At 37.1% G+C, this 15401-nt stretch overlaps 1 protein-coding gene across 1 annotated transcript; it reads right to left on the bottom strand.

The window, feature by feature from the left end:
• Nucleotides 1-1244: 1244 nt before the first annotated feature.
• Nucleotides 1245-15061, bottom strand: NAF1 (nuclear assembly factor 1 ribonucleoprotein). Its single transcript, XM_015860972.3, has 8 exons — nucleotides 14171-15061; nucleotides 12638-12779; nucleotides 12353-12446; nucleotides 9906-9988; nucleotides 8758-8918; nucleotides 5863-5914; nucleotides 3602-3707; nucleotides 1245-1973 (listed from the first exon to the last, which is right to left on the bottom strand). Exons 1-8 carry the CDS (start codon nucleotides 14452-14454, stop codon nucleotides 1561-1563), a joined length of 1335 nt encoding a protein of 444 aa, XP_015716458.1. The 5' UTR covers nucleotides 14455-15061; the 3' UTR covers nucleotides 1245-1560.
• Between the last annotated feature and the right edge of the window lie 340 nt (nucleotides 15062-15401).

A 15401-nucleotide genomic window follows, 5' to 3' on the forward strand; every position in this document is an offset into this window, starting at 1 on the left:
TACAAAAAAATCTGCAAGAACCAAACTACCAAATGCTACTGTTCTGAAACAGAATTTGACGCTGCTGTATATATAGAACTCTCCTTCTGTTTACTATCAATCATATTTGAGATCTATGCAGCCTTCCTCAGTTGAGCACCTATGAAATAAATCTTAGAACTTCAGTCAGTATATAAAAGAAACTATGAATTAGATTTACAGATTTAACAGCCTCTTTAGATGACAGTACCTCATTTACATGTTAAAGTTTCGCTTCATTCTTATTTGGAATTCAAGATAAAAAAACAATACCTGCAGAGCTTAATTAGCCTTTAAATACTTATCCAGAGAACCTAATGAGGCCAATGAGTGAGATTAAAAACAATTGCTGTACAAGTCTAAACACTCTGTCCAATTATATAACTATTAATGATATTTTCAATGTGAAAAAAGCAATTTTTATGATCCTGTTACCCCCCCCACACACACACCTTTATGCAAAGCTAAATGTTTTTATTCTAGTCAGTCAGAGCCACATCCTCAGATACAAACAAATTGCAACTGCAGAATTGCAACTTTGGCCTGGAAGAGCTTGTTCTAAACTGCTTTTGGTTGACAATTCTACCCCCTCCCAGAAGCCAGCAGGAAAAACCTAGCCAATCCAGTGCCACATGCTTTTTGAGTCCAAAATGCAATCAATGAGGGTCTGAAATTAAATATCATCTCTCTAAGGTCTGATGACTTCTTAGAAATGCTATACGCATCCATGGGCATTTCAGCACTAGGCATAGCAAAACAACCTACAGAAGTTACTATTGCCTTTAGTTTTCCCACTCTATGCAGTTACATCCTAATATTAACCTTAAAGTATCTTAGTCAATAGGTTTCAGTGTTGTCCTTCTATAGCTATTGTAGAATACCAGATCTGACCAAGTAATTTAGTGTCTGGTTCAAACTCTGATCTAGCTACTCTCATCAATTAAAACAGATAATCCAGCTCCATTCTTTCAGTTAACATGAAATTAAATAAGTGTTAGAAGTTGAAGAGCAGGCATTTATAACTTGTATAAACAAAGGTAAATCTAGATTAAAAATTAGGTCTGATTTTTATTTTCCATATAAATAATTTTAAAATTTGCCAAAAATAAAAAGCGTTTAGCACAGCAGCATAACTAAGACTATTAATAACAGCTACACCAAATACTCCCAATTACCACAAAACAGTTACTTAAAATTCAATTAATGAAGAGATTTCAAGCACTAAATAGCAGTCTCCAAAAATGTTTTATTTGTTAGCATCCTAAATTGATAGAAGTTATAATAATAAACCATTATTTGATAACAGATTATTTTTTTTTCTATACAGTTTTCTTCTTTGAAACAAAAAGAACATAGGAAAAATATTTTGTGGACATCCCACAAAGTATTAAACTCTGTTTTTGTTTCATTCTTGCAGGAAAAAAATATCTCCAAAACAAGCAAACATGATCTAGGCATCCTATTCTTCCTCCCTCTAAACTGCAACATCCTATGTTTTTCATTTTTATTAATTAAATTAATTAAATTCACGTTTATGGAAACCTAGTAAGGCCTGAACTGAGGATGGCTATCTGGAGGAGGTGGAGGTGGTGGCTGCGGAGGTGGCAAAAATGGATACGAGTTATACATGTTTGGGCCTGTCCAAATCATATTTGGGTTTGAAGGCGGAAGGTGAAATTGATGCATCTCATTAACAGAACCAAAAACGGGAGGAGGAAAGGGATACTGTTGCATCATTGGATGTTCTTTTCTATGAGGTTGTGGAAACACTGGAGACTCCTGATGTATCCTGCTGTCTGAAGAGTATAGATGTGGTGGTCTAATGGGTGGTCTAGGAAATCCTGGGGGTCCTGATGGAGAAGGAAATGGATCCCCAGAGAATCTTCTGCCATGGTATCCCCTTGAATAACTTGAAGCAGGCTGTTGCACTGGCTGATTAAGTCCTTTATACTCACCTTAAAAAGAACACAAAAACACTTTAATATTTTTGAAAGTTTACATTTAATCCTCACAAATCCTTAATCCTTCAAGATTCTCAAGGGCAGGCTGTATCTTTAGCCAGTTAATTTTCAGCATTTGTCTAAGAATTTTCTTCCTATTGAAAATTTCACATAAGCATTCATTCAGAGTTCATAATGAAATGTACTGCTACTTTGTATTCCTGTTCTTTCCCCTCCTGACGAAGGCTATAACATGGAGCCAATGTCAGTATACTAAGTTTTATGAAAATGCACAAAAGAAAAACTCCAGTTCTGAGATGATGTTGCAACTTGCCAGCTGTCCTTGCAGCTGAATTCCACTGCCATCAGTAAACTGCAGATAAGTTTTAAAGCACATTATTTACATAAAAACATAGCTAACCATAATCCATACTCCCTTGACAGTTCCTCTTACTGTATTCTCACTCATTTAAGGTAGCTCACTAACAGCCTTAAAAACCCCTAGGGAAATGCAGCTCGGCAACAAATTCACAGAATAGGAATGGAGAGAGCTGTGCCATATTCAATATAAAGAAGCAGAAACCAGGAGAGAAAATAACCATTAGCAATGAAGGGATTAACTGCACACAGAAGAAAGCAATTAACAAGACAGTTGCTGACCTCCCAGCTAAGGAGGAAAGGAATTTGTAGGGGAATTTGTACAAAGGAAAAAAAAAAAAAAGCAGCATCTTGATAGCAGGAGTCAGTCTCAGAAATATCAGCGGAGAAAAGCACACCAGAAATTAAGCAATCAGAAGCAGCAAGCTCAAATACAAGCACAGCTGCAGAAAGGGAAGAGTGGAGATGATGTGAGTCAGTAGCATTTAAAAGGAGCAGTACAGAAAATATGACAGAAGCAGATCACTAAGACTAAAGAAAGAGCCATTTTTCAACCAAAATGAAATTTGCAAAGAAAGATGCTTTTGGTTTTGCATTGTGGTTTGCAGTAACCACAATGGAAAATGTAGTTACTGCAAACAGAGCACAGCAGCAATTGCAGCCAACCTGTCAATTGCTGGAGAAAGAAACAGAGAAGACTGCAATAAAGTGTAAAAAAAAGTTTTTCATAGATAACTTGCAATAGTTTCTACTACCTAATGACTATGTCAAGTGAAAAGAGATTCTAAGGGGAGTAAACAACTTCTTTTTAAAGTAATATTAATTTTAAAAAAAAATCTTCAAGTAAAGGAAGAAATTCCCATTCACGTTGTACCTACTCCCTGAATCTCAAAAGAAGTAACCACTCCTCTGTATTCACGCAAAGACTTAGGATGAACTTGGACCACAATGATATCTGCAAAAGCAATTTCCACGCATCAAAAGTTGGTATCTGTCCCATACCCTCCCTGTGTTAGTTATGTTGTCCTTAAGTTTCTGCTGACAACCTTCCTGCTCTGTACTACTTCCCTTTCTCAGTTTAATATTTTAAAAAATTGCTATATTCAATAAAAAATTACAGAACGTAACCACAAATTCACGAATACAGCAACTCTGAAAAGAACTGAAACATTGAGAATTGAAACAGGAAAGCTCAATTTAAGGCAGATATCACTGTTTTTCCAAACAGCTTGAGATGACAGCATTCTTCCATAGTATTCACTCACTTGATGCATTTGTATCTGTTTTGACTTTCTTCCTTCCTTGATTTTGTGGCTTCTTTTTCTTTTGTTTTGCCTCTCTTTCTTTTTCATCATCACTGAAGTCCAAGGCCTGGTTAAAAAAGGTAAAACAAAGCTAAATAAATAATAAAAAAGCAGATAATTTAAGATATACTATTAAAAAATTACTTAGAAAATAATCCATTCTGCAGTCAGCTGAGAAGAATATTGCCACTACCCTTTCATTTTCTGCATTCAAAGAGCCATCGTTCTCAAGAGCTGGCTTCTCAACACAATCAAACTCAGCACTCCACAAATTCTCAGAAGGCAGTTACACAATTCATGGCTATACCTTGCAATTTTCTTAAAGAACAGCAACAGTCATGCACTGAACACATGTTATGATCTTGAAGTTATTGATGAAAAACAACAATTAAAATTCAAACAATTTTTGACATACATCTTCTACAGCTTATTGCTGAAAGAGCAGTGAAGATTTTAGGAATATGCAGGTAATTTAACAGTAGTCTTCAAAAGATTATATTTCACTCTTCAAAAGACATTCCAGCACATCAGGGATTTACATTGTTCTCACCAAAACTAACGGGAAAAGAGCAGCAGCTTAGTGAAACTGAGGAAGCTGGCTAGTAATTATCACAAAAAAAGCTTGCAAAAGTGTGCAAGTTTACCTAAGTGTGTAATAGGTGAATTATGGATTCTTATTTTTTATGACAAGCAGTTAAATTTATGACGCAGTTAAATTTATGACTCAGTTAAATTTAACTTCATTAAAACCAATACCAAAAAAAACCAAACAGATATACTGACATATGTATTGTTCCTGTTAAACTTTCAAAAGCAACATTACTCCAAAAGAATTTTAGTGTGGTAAGAACGTCATTGTTTTCAACAGATTCAATCTCCCATGCATCTTTGTTCCTTTTACATCAGAGTTTGCTCCCTCATGAAGAAGGACAAAGTTAATAATGGCAGGAAAGAACTCTGTCAGTAACTAAAGAGCTCCTTTCTGTGACTTAAGGGTTAGGGCTTGCACCCCTTTCTCCCCCTAATTCTGAAAGGGAAGAATAAGCAGCAAAATCACACATATTTTAGTACATTCAGAGCACACATCAAAAATTGCACTGATACAGTGGTGAAGAAAAAAAAAAAAATCAGTTCTTCACATCATACCAGAAAAAAAAGCCAACATTCTGGGATGCCCTGTGATGATCTATCAGTCTGTCATATCTTCAAACATGACAAAAGCTTGAAAGGCTTGAGCCACATCTCTCCTTTAAGCCAGAAAATTTGGCCTGAGATACTGACTACAAATGCAGCATTGGTTACAATACTGAGGAAAAAAAAAACACCCAATAAAAACTAACAAAAAAAATCCTTTCCTACTTAAGAGTTAAGAAGCTCATACAAACGATTCAAGATTTCATATATTTCAGAAAAATCAGCTAGGCAGATCTTTTCACAATACCACTCAAAACAACTAAGAATTTTAGCTATTCTGAATGCAGTGGTCTGAAACTAGAAACTGCAGGGTAAGATGGTACAAGCTTAGAGCTTCCCATGAAGACACAGCAATAAGTTCCTATTAAAGAAAAGAGTAGTCATGAGAAGTATAGTTTTAGCAGAGTTAAGGAGCACTGGATAGGAGTTAAGGAGCACTGGATAGAAAGCCTGAGTGCCACTGAAAAAATCTTCAAGAGATTCTACAGTAAGTGATGCCATACAATGGTCATGAAAAACTATCACTCAGATCTCATGAAGCTAGCATTTTATAGTAAGAAACAGTAATGGCTCTTCATCAAGGAGCCATTCAAATAATGCAACAGAAAAGGTGTTAAATTAAGAAATCAACATCCAACACCGCAAAGCATTAGGAAACCTTTAACTACAGACAATTGTTTATGATAGGGCTAAAGATAAAGTTGCAGTAAAAACAGGAAGTATGGGAAGTCCCTAGCAGAAACAAAAATATTAGGCAATATAGAAGCATCACTTCGTAAAGGTGGTCATTCAGACTGACAAACATACTCCTGAAGAACTGGTGAAACTGAAAACAGAGATACATATATTCTCAATTGCAAAAAGCAAGTTAAAGATGACAAGATCTTTCTACAGCAATTGCGGGCCCTCTCTAATAAAAGCAGACTCACTGCACAATGAAGAAAAAAACAAGCTGCTAACTACTCCACACAGAAATTTGTCTGTGTACTTTCTGCAATCAAAAACAATAAACAAAAAATGATGCTTACCTCAGGTGGTGGTTCTTGGTCATTCTTCCAAGATGCATCCGACCCTTTTTCCCTAAAAGGGAAAAAAAACCCCATCATTTTATTTGTATTGAAAGATTAACTCAAGTGTTAACTTAGAACTTCACTACATACACCACTTGAAAAACCTTCCTCTTTTGAGTGGATTGAACATATTACACAGCTAATATTCAACTCTGACTAAGGTCCTCTTACCATGGTTTTTAAAACATAAAAGGCTTTGTTGAATGGAGATAGTTCACTGCAACTTTGTTATGCTAGCTAAAGTCACAAGATTTCTTGTTCTTCCCTTTTATCTCTTGTGCCTTCAGACCACATCTCCAGTTCAAAAGGACACCGAACGTGTCTAGAAGAACACAGAATTTAAGTGTATCTATAAAAGTAAGTTTGGAATAAAACTCTATTCAACAATTCTATTGTGACAGCATTAACTAGATAAGTAAATTCCATCTATTTTGTTGTAAATATGAAATTAGAAAGCAAAAGAAAAGACATTTACGGAATAAAGAATTTTCTTGCCCAACAACCACCAAAATAAGTTTTGTAGTAGTAGTAGATCAATAACAACTTTGTGAAACAAGTTTAAATTATCCTGCTCAAGTCTGTAGAATACACTCCTCCCAGATTTAATATACTTTGGTCTGAAACATTAAGACAATCCTTATTTATGCAAAGTATATAAAAATCATGAAATGGTAAACATCATTACTTGCAAAAGTAATGTTATCAGCACTCTAATTGCCAAGCGTTGTTACACACTCAACAATGTAGAAACAATCAAGCAGTAATATCAAAGTACAGGGCAGCCAGCAACATCAGGCAGCCTTGGAGTTACTTTGTGCCTCAACTCCTAAAACTAAAGCTCAATCTTTATGCATCACTAGAAAACCATGAAAGCAGCACTTTGATCACTATCAGTAAACCTGAGAATGCAAACTGTCTTTAAGTTCAATTAACAGAAATTGCTACAGGAAAGGAAGGACAATAAGAGATCTCTACATGATTAATTTCTCCTTGCTTGCAAAAAAGCACTCTAGTTAGGCAATAAACACATTGCTTCCCCTCATTAAGAACAGGCTTTTTTGTTTCTCCCTCCTATCTTGTTATTTCAGGGTAATAAATGCCTTCCAGAAACACCAGAGCATGCATAAAACTCCAAAACCTGTGATCATTAGGCACTATGCAAGATTCAGTTTTTGAAGTTAGCAATCCTAAACTGTCTGATGAACAGTTAAGCTTATCTCAAGTCTGCCCAATCATCCTTAACTAGTTCAGCAAAATAAACATTTTTCATGCTTTGAGATATTTAATTAACTCTTGCAAATAACAGTAAACTTTAGATTCCTGAAGTCAAACATTCTTAAGACCTGAAAGCCTAAAAGGTGGCTCAGAAGAATCACAGAAATACATGAGCCTGTTTAGAATTATTCCATGTTTCAAGCAATACAGGAAAAAACCCACAAACTATTTTTAGGAACATATTACTTTGCATTCAAGAAGTCTTATGCTGAGTAATGACATTTCCATCCATTTTGCTGTGAAGTGTAAGCCTTATTCATATCAATGCAACATTGTACAACGCAAGCAAATTGCAAGCCGGATTTCAAAACTGCTTCAAACATAAGACATATTTCAGATCTTAAACCTGATTACTTTCCTATTCAAGGTACCGCCACAGTTTTGAGTAGCATTTTTAAAACTTTACGCTCATCTGCAGAGTCAAGAAAACTAATAAAAAGCAGAAACCCAAGTCAACAAATTTGCAGTCCACTAAGGTCCGAAAGCCCTACTGTGTGGCACTGACTCTGACTAAAGCTCAACCTTCCTGTTGTCTTTGTCATCTTGGTTTCTTCATATAGATACTATAGTAGAGATAAAAAATGAAAAGTGTTGGTCATTTTCCACTTGACATGACCAACCCAACCTGCCTTGTGAAACGGTAGCTCCAACAAAATGTACCAATTATGTCACAGAAGACTAAGAACCTTCCTTGAGAAAAGATCAGAAAATAACGAAAAACAATAATCCAAAAGATACAATACTGCAGACTACAACTGACATTAGAGATTTTTAATGCAAGGCAAGAAACAAAGCCTGGTACACTGTCCGTCCAGATGCCAATAAGATGTGAAAGTGCAAAAACTCTTAGCTGGTGTTAAATTTTGTACCACACATGAGAGTAGAGGTCTACTGAAAGACAAACAGCTCCCAAATCTACTTGCAAAGCACGAAAACTAAAACACAAGTCACTCATTGCATATGCTGAGTATGGACTTCACTAATAGATGCAGAAAGCAGATGCCTGAAGTGTGTGCAGTTACTGTACTAAGCAACAAAGTCTAGCAGCAGAAAATCAAAGACCAGCTGGCATCCAAATGCTGCAGAAATCACAACGCAGATTCACAGTGGTATTCACTAAAAGTGGAAAAAATCAAGTTTAAACACCTGTAGCTTCCACAAGGGAAAAAATAAACAAAAGGAAAAAAAGACTCCTGCAGATACTCAAGCTGCAACTAATGCAGACAACAAGCATTACTTTTTTCTTTTTATGTAATAAAAGGTCAAATGAGAAATAATACTAACAAAGACTAAGTCATGTGTGACAGATTTTCAAAGAAGAGTTGTTTCAGGCAATTAACCAATAAAATAATTAGTGTTCAGCAGTCCATTACTACACCTTATTTCTTAATCTCTATATTTCAGTCTTTTATCATTTGAATGGCAACAAGTGCTATTCTTATACAGTCAGTGGATAAAAGATGAGTTTGTGTCAAGCAAAGTCCTATAGTTTCTCACTCAAGCCTAAACTTTAATTTATAATTTCCAGCTATACTAAGAAATACACTATAAGCAGATCAGAAAAGAAGTCAGACTCACTGTTGTAGTTTCTCTGCAAATATGTACTGGGTGAAGTCCTCCACTGATGGAGCAAAGTACATGTTGTCTTTCACATTAATACCTCTTGCTTTAATATGTTCAGAGCTGTTAAACCTTAACACGTAAAAGGGATGCTGAACAGGACCAAACACTTCAAATACCTGAAACACAAAATTTATTTAAATGACCATATCAGAAGCTCATCTTCTGATACAGAACTGCAAAGCTTACAGACACTTTGTATTTAAGAATTCAGAGGTGTTTTCAAATCACAGCAAACAAAGTCACCTTCATGTCATATCTTTATTACTACATTTGTTCGGCAATGTATTTCCCCTAGCTACTGTTGGTCATAACACAAAGTTTTTATGTTTATTTCACCTTAGCCCACACGAATATACTGCCTTCAATGTCAGCTTCCTTTACTCTAGTCATCTTTACCTTTATTAGTCCTCCAATTTTCTCTCTCCATTTTGCTTTCAAATCTGAACACCTGAATAATCTGATTATTTCTAAATGTTTCTTTCTGCAAGATGTCATTATGTTAGTTCTCATGTCCATTCTGTCACTCCAAAGAGTTAACGTTGATAGATATTGCATTGAACACCTGCAATTTCATGCTAGATTTTTGTGTTCCTCTCAAACCAACACAGACATGTTACGGTAGTGATACTTCCGCACGATTGCTTTCTTTATACAGAAAACATGCAAAATTCAAACCAACGCTGCTCTCTGCAAACATTCTTCATCACAGTTGCATAAAGCACCCATGGGCCTAAGACTACAACATCAGAGCACAGCTAAGCAAACATTCCCTGTATTTCCTAAAACTCAAAAATTCTCCTGGAAATAAAAGAGCACAGCTTGTTAATAACATCTAGTATCTGAAAGCAACCACAAGCACATCCATCAAATGTGAGAAATTTTCAACACACTGTAGTTCATATGGATACCTATTAATTCCATGATAGAATTCTTGAAATTAAAAAAAAAAAAAAATGTAAACGATGCTAAAAATCTCAAAGAAAAACAGTGTATCAAAGAAGCATTTCACTTGGATGACTTGAACAGTATTTGTTGAAACATAAAATAATACCTTTAAATTTAACACTAGAACAGGTTACTACACTTTACACACACACCCCCACCTTTCCCGCTGCTTGCCGATCTTCTTTAAAAATTATGCTTTCCTCATTTATTGGAGGTAGGCCTCTCAGCGATTCAATTATTACTGAAACAGAAAACAAAATCAAATAAAACTTTAAGTTGCAACAGCAGTATGTAGTTAACTGCAGAAAAATAAACCACAGTTATTTACAAAGCAAACATATAGAATCATAGAATGGCCTGGGTTGAAAAGGATCACAATGATCACCCAGTTTCAATCCCCCTGCTATGTGCAGGGTCCAACCACTAGACCAGGCTGCCCAGAGTCACATCCAGTCTGGCCTTGAATGCCTCCAGGGATGGGGCATCCACAGCCTCCTTGGGCAACCTGTTCCAGTGTGACACCACCCTCTGTGTGAAAAACATCAGCACTTATCCTAGAATTTCTCATCTACATGCTAAAATACTCACAATCATTGAATCCTTCACTTGTAATTAGTGACAAAATTTGCATCAGTTCACAGAATTACTGCTCTCTGTAGATGAGGTCCGGAGACCAGATATTTCAGACTTCTTTTTTGCACCTAACACTTATGTGAACTACCTGTTGCATTTCCTTAAGTTGTTTCTTAACTGAATGCACAGCAGGCTTTTTTTTCCTTAAAGCAAAGACACATGTTAGTGTTTTTCAGCCCTCTTAACATTCCAAAATAAATTCTTCCCAGAAAAATTGAATAGAGATAGCTATTTATCCTCCTAGTAACTGACAGAAAGCAGACAAGAACACAAAAGTTGCTGAGCAGACCATTTACAATAACATTATTTATGTGAGCAGATACAGTTTGAAAACACTGCACTTTCAGGTCATATAATAGATCCATACTACATTTGGGACAATTCATGATAAATGATGGTATGAGCAGCCAGAGTGTGCAAGCTGTTTCAGTACCTTGAAAAATGAAATATCTATGAGACTTAAACACTTGGAGTACACTTTTCCTGTATTAAATAAAGAATTTGATACACAGGCTATGAATGTATTTCATTTTTCTATTTTCCAGACTCAAAGGGATTATTCTTTACAGAAACTTCTAGAATTGTTTACTCTCACCTTTGTTTCCTGCTTATATCTACTGCAGTAAGCAACAGAAATATTTTGTCTTGACTTTCAGCAGGAATTAAACTTAAAGATGTCAAGAGATACAGCAGCATTAAGCTCAATTCTGATTCTGAAGGTAATCTTTCCCACCCTAAAACAGAATGCTCAATTAAGCATTCTCAATGCCAATCAAAGTCATTCAAGCACTTAGTGTCAACATATAACTTCACCAAAAGCTAACAAAATTCTCTCTTCCAAACTTACATAATAGAACTTAGAAGAATTAAATGCTTCCCCCAAGCTAAAACTCTTCAAGTTCTGCTGCAATTTAAGCCTGCAGACATCTTGTGACATGCCAAGCAAGCCCAAAACAATGGTAGACACTTAATAGTTCACTGAATGTAGGCAGCGAGGGAAACACACAGTGAAAGAATTGAGTGCATTGCTTAATCCCCACTGGAAATATCCCTCAGCAACAGTCCAGCAACACAGACTCATAGAATGGTTTCTGAGGACCCCTTATGATCACCTAGTTCCCCATGCTGCCCCCAACTGTGGGTAGGGACAGCTCCCCCTAGACCTTCCCCCCTAAACCTGGCCTTGAATGCTCCCAAGGAGGAAACATCCTCAACATTACTGGGCAACCAGTTCCAGGGTCTCACACCAACCTCACAGTAAAGAATTTCTTCCTAATATCTAGTTTAAGTCTTCCTCCAGTTCAAAGCCACCTCCCCTCATCCTGTTGCTATCTGTCCTTATAAGAAAGTCCCTCCCAGCTTTCCTAACTATTGCTTCAGCAGAAAGCTATCTTCTTTACTATGAAAGAGTAAGAAAGGAAAAGTAGAAAAACAGATCAATGAAGAAACCACCACCTTCAGCCAGCTTCTAGAGATCAATCCTGAACCAATGCAGCAGAAAATTGTCAAGGAATTGCTTGTATTACCCAGAGTCTTTTACAGTAAAAGAAATTTGAACAGCAAATGTCATTCAATTCATTTGTTTCCTACTCAACATAATTACTATATTTAAACTCACTTTGTAAGCTTAAAAGCAATTCAAACAGCACAGAGCACTTCAAATAAGTTTAACAAAAAATACAGTATAGAAGTTTTAACAATATTAACTTCCACAAAACTTTTATTTCACATACCACATAAAGGCCATCAAACTAAAAAATTCAACACAAACACTTTAGATCTGTTCCCATTCAGAAATCTGCTGCCCCTTTCCTGAATAAGGGCAGAGAATCAACAGAAAGGCTTAGCAGCACTGTGAAACAGAACGCAGCTGTACTGAAACTTTGGGGGAGGAGTTCACAAACAACTAATGTAAAGATACACAAAAAATATTAAAGAAAAAAAACCTTTTAGTTCAACTTATCTTGCCTACCTAGCTGCTCAATGATACTGGAAACCGTCCCAAAAAGCTTCAGTTCAACATTATCAGGCAGAATTACATTTAAATCTTCAACTGGAGGCAGTTCCTGAAATTAACAGAGTCACACATTCACCACTGAAATAGAGAACACATTTTAAACTATTAACCATGCTATGTACCTGAATTAGTGCAAAAGTGTACATTTAATCACTGTTTCCCTGACAATTTAAAAATATATAAATTACTTCAGGTTGAGTTACTAGAAAAACATTTAAAAAGACACTGCTTTTTACTTACATCAAGGGGCAACTCATCTTTTGTTCGAACACAGTGTGTTCTGTTATCCTTCTCATTCGGATGATCATCATCATCATCAGATACTACCGAAGGAGAACTTGAAGAGGATGATGTAGTTGATGAACTATCTGAATCTGTATCACTGAACAGAAAAAAAATGGAGTTAAAATATGGACTCCTATATTAAAATTACTAAAAACTGCTACATTACAAATGTGCTTGCACAGCACATTTTCTTAAATACATTTGTATAAAGAAGAGATCTTTCCTGATCCTATCTTAGCCACAGGACAAGACCACAAAGAAGCTGAGAAGAGTAATGGATTCAGCAGTTCAGAACAAGTGCTAAAAACAGCTCACCAAAAGTAGTTTTGAAAAATAACATACTAAGCTACCTACCACAGCCAATCTTGCTACAGCTTCATGCTGATGTTAGTGTTCTAAGCCAAGAAAATATTAATTCCAAGGAATGCATCTTGTATTAGAAAGAATTTGTTTTCATAGATATAAGGAAGAATTCCATAATCATTACTCATGTTGACACATTTCTTGCAGCAAAAGGCTAAGTCCTTCAGGAGCTGGCAGGCGAAACAAGCATTATGAAGGAGTCAGTCCTGGAAACTTAAAACACCTCACAAATTCTATACAGTGATACAAGCAAAGATTCATAAACTAGCACCAAGGCTTTATTATACTATCTGGCAGTTAACATCACAGAATTTAGAAACAGCAATAAATAAAATACAGAAAGTGCTCTCTTCTAGAGTCTTGATATCACATTGTTCCCCTCACAATCAAACTGATTGCTTTCAACTCTCTGTTGCTGTAATTCTAACAAATAGGACAAAAATAAGTCAACAAATAAGTATGCCACCATTAACAGATCCTATGAAAAAGCCAACTAAGGACTTCTTCCTAGAAAAATCAAAATAGAAAAGCAAAATAAAGTTTGGCTATTAAATAACAAGCTGTGGTGGGCTGAGGAAAAACAAAGAAAAACAAAGGAACTTTATGATGCTGTCAGCTATATGCAGTAGTTTAAAGCTTCCAGATTATAATGAACTTTTAGTGACTGCTGAAACAGATATTGGAAGCAAAACTATAGATGTCTGAGCCATGAACCAGGAAACTCTCCCTCCATCATTCATCATGCCTTATGAAAACTTGAAATGAGCCAATACAATGTTTGATCGTGGAAACTTTACAGCATCAATTGTTAGAGAAACTCAAGAGGAAACCCTTAAGACTTCCCAGAAACCTCTGATGGTTCGAACGAGCATACACCAACCTGGCATTATCAAACGGCACAGAAGGAAGACGCAGATCTCAGTGAAGCTGGGAAGAGGCGTGCTGGTTTCAGAGGCTCTGCCTACATCTAACCTCTTAAGTTAACTTTAATCAACTACACCGAATACCAACACACTGATGAGTGTGTAATGTAAATGCTTTCTTAAGAATACATGGGTGTGGGGGCAGAGCAAGTCCTGACCCCGCAAATCGCCGACCGGCCCCCCCACGCCGCCCCAAACCCACCTCTCCGAGTCCGAAGCGGCGTGTTCGCCGGGAGCCTCCGTGGGCGGCGTGGAAGGGCACGTTCCCTCAGCGATGGGCGGCTGGTCTGGGCCACCCTTCTCGCTATCTGGAGGGCCCGGAGAGTTCGCCGACCTCTGCTCCCCTTCCTCCACGCCCGGCGCCTCGGCGACAGAGCTGGGCTCCACCGTGAGGGTCAGCAGCCGCTCCAGCACCTCCTGTTGTGCCGCCATCACCGCGCCCCACGTGGTTTCCGGCCATCCCACGGCGTAACGCGCAGGAGGCATGCGCAGGAGGCGGGTGCTTCCCCCTCCTTGCAGCCTTTCATTAAAAGCTTGTATAAAGAAGTGCTGAGTTGAAAGCTCTGGTTTATTATTACGGATAGTAAACTCTGTGATTAAATTGAACACGTTAAGGTTTTGACTGCATTAGGCTACTCCAAAAGACAAAGCTGCCGTTCCTCTGAATGGCAGCTCTCTGCAGACCTAGTGGGCTGCAAGCTGCCATAGCTCCTGCTGACAACATACAAAAGGGATGTGTGTAATTAAAATTAAATAATAGTAACAATAATAATAATGAAAACTTTATAATCTTTATAACCTGCTGTAGAATGGCTTCCAAACAGAGCCAACAGAGTTTCCACTCCCAGCGAATGAATGAATGGCGGAGTGCAAAGTAATTCTAAAGAGGAAAATCATAATTTAAAAAGAATTAAGATATTACATGGTGAGAGCACAAAAAAAGGTCAAGATTAGTATGTATGGTGAGAGGCAGAAGACAGAGCGATATGTATCGTCCTACAGAATTTCCATATAATAAGCTTCCCCTCCAGCTCCGCGTAGAGTGTACTCAAAACACCTGTTTCTCCTCCAAACTGCGTGGGCAATGTTTAATAAAGGCTCAGAAGTGTGCTTCACAAATACCCCAGGCAAGCTGAAGTGAGCACATGCCAGAAGGTAGATCTGTTTCTCTGGCTGTTCCATTTTTTGTTCACAACATGTAAGAGCAGCTGCCATATGAGTTTATGTCATGGTTTTATGATTTTAGTTTACTGGTACTCTGCATGATAACATCATGTAGTGCACTGGAAGTTAAAGTGTTAGTGCTCTAGTTCCAGTTCTCCTTTGCCTCTGCTCACTGCTGCCTGTCCCAACTGTGCACATCACTTTGGTATTACTGTAAGGCCTACAGCTTTCAGATACTCTCCCAGTATATTTGGTTTATTAGCTTCAAT

The sequence above is a fragment of the Coturnix japonica genome, chromosome 4 (assembly GCF_054131305.1).
Source record: "Coturnix japonica strain WE chromosome 4, WE-NBRP24, whole genome shotgun sequence".
Lineage (NCBI taxonomy): Eukaryota > Metazoa > Chordata > Aves > Galliformes > Phasianidae > Coturnix > Coturnix japonica.

Excerpts from the sequence above, each read along its gene's own strand:
- NAF1 (XM_015860972.3), bottom strand. The coding sequence starts at position 14,454 with ATGCCTCCTGCGCGTTACGCCGTGGGATGGCCGGAAACCACGTGGGGC. Across the intron at positions 12,780-14,170 it reads GCCGCTTCGGACTCGGAGAG|TGATACAGATTCAGATAGTT; the intron begins GTGGGTTTGGGG and ends TTTTCTGTTCAG. Across the intron at positions 3,708-5,862 it reads ACCAAGAACCACCACCTGAG|GCCTTGGACTTCAGTGATGA; the intron begins GTAAGCATCATT and ends TTTTTTAACCAG.